The sequence below is a fragment of the Danio rerio genome, chromosome 16 (genome assembly GCF_049306965.1).
Source record: "Danio rerio strain Tuebingen ecotype United States chromosome 16, GRCz12tu, whole genome shotgun sequence".
In the NCBI taxonomy this organism is placed as follows: Eukaryota; Metazoa; Chordata; class Actinopteri; order Cypriniformes; family Danionidae; genus Danio; species Danio rerio.
The window spans coordinates 10,362,505-10,367,139 of NC_133191.1; the positions used below are offsets into that span (position 1 = coordinate 10,362,505).

A 4,635-nucleotide genomic window follows, 5' to 3' on the forward strand; every position below is an offset into this window, starting at 1 on the left:
TCATCAGAAATTTTCACTGACATTTACTTGAAAATACACTTTTTGTAGACATAAACATTAAACTTGCATTCAAACAATTAAAGATTTAAAAAGTAAATAAAGTAAAATAATTATTGAAAACACTTACTTAATGCTACTAATAAAATAACAATAATAATAATAAAATAAATAAATAAATAAATAAATAAATAAATAAATAAATAAATAAATAAATAAATAAATAAATAAAAACACGCATTCCCCCAACCAACCACCCATCAGTGCTATCCAACAATAAACGTAGGTACTAAAGGCATAGTAAACATATTAATTACAAGTTTGTAAAAAGGAAATAAAAGGGGACCAAATTTTGCCAAATAGCAGAACTTTGTCTATTAAGGTATATCTGATTTTTTCCAGATGTAGTGTACCTGTTAACTCTGTCAGCCATAATTTTAGACTTGGAACTTCTTTTTTCTTCCAAAACAAAAGGATGAGGTTTTTTGGCAGAGATCAACCCATATGAGACAAACTGTTGTTGTACCCGTGTAAGTCTCAAGAATTCTTCGGAAACTCCAAATATAATTGTTATCACCATTTTTTCGAGATACCTGTTTAACTACTTTAATTCAGATAGTATAAAACAGCAAATAAAAAGGTAGATGAAGAAAAAAGATTGGGGACATTTTTAATTTCCCATTATAAATCAATGTGCATACGTGTTAAATACAAAGTGATAATTTAAGTGATTCTGAATAGTGTTAACAGACATTAATATTTCTATAAAAACTTAAAGGTTGTGCTTTTGTATGAGAATAGACAAATACAAATTAGTACATCTAAGGTAGAAATTAAAAAATATATATATAATAAATAAAGAGAACCCAGTGCAGCCATTTAAAATGGTCAGCTTCTAACTGAGTAATAGTGCAATGGAACAATATGGTGCACATAATACGGGCTGAACTGATATCACAGTTCACAAAAGCATGCTATGGAATTACCTTCATTCTCCATTCCTTGAAGATAATGCCAAAACTGTGAAACATCTATTCAAACAGTGCTATTTGTTAAGAATATTTGGGTAATAGCTCAGCAAGTTATTTTCTCATGTATCAATTTCAAATAATTTATAAAATTGATAAAGAAATATTGCATTCATTTGGCAAGTAACACTTTAAAAGTAACGAGTTTCCAAATATACTCACAATATAATAATAAAAATAATAGTTAAAAATGATAACAACAGTCAAATGGTCTAATATATATGTAAAGTAGCTGTGCTCATAACTAATTTACCAGAAAGAAAACTAAGGAAAAGCAAACTTAAGATGTGAGGACTTTATTCACAGAACATAATGTAATCATTCACTACATTAATGTGAAAACACAGTATTTACAGAACAAAACATTTTTGATAAAAAATATTTTAGAATGATTAAAATCGGCTGGTTGAACATATATTCTCTTACACATACAGTTATAGAACATCGCGCATGTTATGTACATCATCAAGTCAACACGTATAGCTTTGTACAATATTAAACAGCAGGGAAATCCCTGGTCAACACACGTCACCTAACAATATATGTCAGATGTTTACATTTTCATTTTCTTTAGTAAAGCTTTAGAGACTGTAAATTTACACCCAGGTTCTTTTTTTTTTTTTTTACTTAGGTGCCTTCAAAAGGAAATACCAAAGAAAACGATGGTGTGGGAACGGATTCTCTGTCCAAATCCACATGAGAAATCGGACTGGCATCATCGCATGTTTGATAGTTGACCACAAAATGTTTACAAATTGTGATTTATTTATTTTTTTTAGATATTAGTTTCAGTCCTGCTCCACTGTAATTGGCCAGATGTGTGTTGCATTCCCTGGTGAAGCTGGGCTTGGCTTTGGATGGGTTCATTTGCGCACCTGTGAGAAGGAATGAATAGAAGGGGTGTGTGAACTGTGTGCTCTAGACTTTCTGGCGCCACCAAAAAAACAGGGAATGCTCGATCAACAACCCGAATCAAACCAGGTCAAACAACCAGCGCAGTGCTACACACGCCTGGACTACTTAACCTCACACTCGCATGCTCCAGCATACAGCTGCAGGCCAATCGGCCCAGATGCTTCAGTTTAGAACTACTGCCTAACCTCCCATTAACAAAACCACCATAAAGTGGACAGTTATTGTACAAAACACAGCTGGGTTTGAGCATCTGCCAGCATCCAGAATCCAGTTACAGTCCAGCCAGTGAGAAAAGCTCAAATAAAAAGATTTGAATAAAAGCTTGAAAGAACAAAAAGCATTCATACAAAGATACATAATTGTAATATTATGATGATTACTTTTATCAACGTAAATATTAATGTCATGGCTATATCAATAATTTAGCTGCATCTAATGCCAGCTCTATTAAAAGTATGTTTCCCAATTATCCTGACAGCTCAGTTAGGTCCTGTGTGTTAGTCTTAATACAGGCTAATTATAATACTTAATATAATTTAAGGTACTTTTACATTTTTATCAAAAGAAACTGTCAAATTAGTTACTGATTTTGTAAGTAAATTTGAGCATAATTTTAATTAGAAAATTATGGCTGTTTCAACTAATAATAAATAGCAATTTTATGTTTTAAAATGTGTGACAATAAATGTGATAGGGAAATTTCCTCCATTAAGAATTTAAAGCAGTATGTGCACAAAAACAACATTTCTCGAAGTGCTCCAGTCAATTTAGATTTTCATCAATATTTAAGATATTAGTATATGTGACCTTGCATAATGACTAGCCCTTTTTAAAAAAAAAATGTAATTCACTGAATTTCATGAACTCACCGGTGTGCAAAATTTCAGCGACACAAAAAAAGTGAGTCTTCCTTATTGACACCCGTTGTCCTCTGAAACCAAAAGAAACAGCTTCATTCATTCTTCCTGCGGCTAATAGTGAGGCAATGAGAGCCACATTGACCATCAATAAGGCATTTTACACTGAGCCATTTACAATAATGATGATCACCTAAGATGATAAATACAATAAATATTTATGTTGCCTATATAGGTAGAGTATAATATAATAATATTATAAAGGATATATAAATATAGGTCAATACATTTGCATATGTGGGTTACACAAAAGATGCGATAAATGAACAAAACTTAACAACGCACACACAAATTGGTTTAACATTATGGCAAAAATCAAAGCCAGAACAAAGTCTGATCTACAGCATCCTATTTTGTCTGATGCAGATCAATGAAATACGCTATGTCGCTTCGCTGCGCACCCAGTGTTAAGTGCAATGCATTTAGTGACAGCGAATTAAATGTTTCGGGTCCTGCTTACCTGCTCTGTGTTGATTTGTGTGAGTGGAGTCCGTGTGGAAGCGGGTGGGCTCGTCTGTTTCAGGAGCGCAGGGTGCGTTTCCAACGCCAGCTGCAGGTCCAGAATATAGTCAATGACATGCTGGAGGATTTCCACTTTACTGACTTTCTTATCCTGCGGAATAGTGGGCACCAAGCGTTTGAGTCGGCTGTAGCAGTCGTTCATGTCGTACTGCAGACAGAAAAGATCCTCATCTTCCATTTTGCATCGGCTGCTCTCCGACAAATAACGCAAGGAGAGCTGACTGCAGCTAGAAGGAAGCTTATGAGGGCGAACCGGCACGCTGGCCTTCATTGTAATAAATAAAACTACAAAAAGAAAAACGTGAAAAAGGAAAAAAAAACACGGACGCAACAATACGTTTAGTAAAAAAAAAACGTAGTATGGTGCACGAAGAAAAAGAGCGCAGATCTATCCTGACCACATCTCCTCTCTGAGTGTGAACGCACAGTGCAAAACAGCGGATGAGTTATTGTTGGTCACACAGAGGAAAAGGGGAGGCGCCATCCGCTCGAGCTTTGACAGTCCTACGCGAGGAAACCGGTCAGTCACGAGCTCTCGTGATGATGGAGCAGCGCGCGACCTGAAACTGCGCGGAGCGGAGGGTCTCGAGCACAAACAAGAGGCTGCTGGGTGAAACGTCTGAGTGTGTGCGCGCGCGTCTTTGCTTATCCATTAGTGAATTCATTTATTTCTATTTCTATAATGCAAAGATTTTATTCGTTATTTGTGAACAAAATATTTAATAGTCTACTTATCTGGCCAGTTGAACTCTTCATTGGGAATTTTAGTATCTAAAATAACCAGTTTTTTTGTTTTGTTTAGTTTTTTGGTCATGTTATAAAAAAATGTCACAGAAATTATTTTGTATAATTATTTCAACTATTTCAAACTAAAATGAAACGTGTCTGTTTACAAGTCATATTTATGATTGCACTAATTATAAATGATTCAGTTGAATCTTTTTTTATTTGTTTGCATTGTTTGCTAAGATAAATTAATTTGGCTACTTGTGTTTACTACCAATTGGATGTTTGAATTGTGTTCTCAATACATTTGCAGGTTCATTTTTAGGGAAATCTGCAACTTTCACGGAATGTGGCATTGTTTATTTATTTATTTACTTATGTATTTATTATCGTTTAGTTAAATTAAATGATTCTATTTATATATAAAACCACATGCGGCACAGTGGTTAGTACTGTCGCCTCACAGCAAGAGGGTCACTGATTCCAGTCCTGGCTGGACAAGTTGGCATTTCTTTGTGGAGTTTGCATAA

General features: G+C 34.4%; 1 protein-coding gene across 2 annotated transcripts; it reads right to left on the reverse strand.

Moving 5' to 3' along the window:
• Positions 1 to 1,305: 1,305 nt before the first annotated feature.
• Positions 1,306 to 3,811, reverse strand: id4 (inhibitor of DNA binding 4). Of its 2 annotated transcripts, NM_001039990.1 has the most exon segments (3): positions 1,306 to 1,900; positions 2,810 to 2,871; positions 3,318 to 3,811. In NM_001039990.1, coding segments are annotated over 2 exon segments (381 nt in total). In that variant the 5' UTR covers positions 3,651 to 3,811; the 3' UTR covers positions 1,306 to 1,900; positions 2,810 to 2,823.
• Positions 3,812 to 4,635: the final 824 nt, after the last annotated feature.

Excerpts from the sequence above, each read along its gene's own strand:
- id4 (XM_005173489.3), bottom strand. The coding sequence starts at position 3,650 with ATGAAGGCCAGCGTGCCGGTTCGCCCTCATAAGCTTCCTTCTAGCTGC.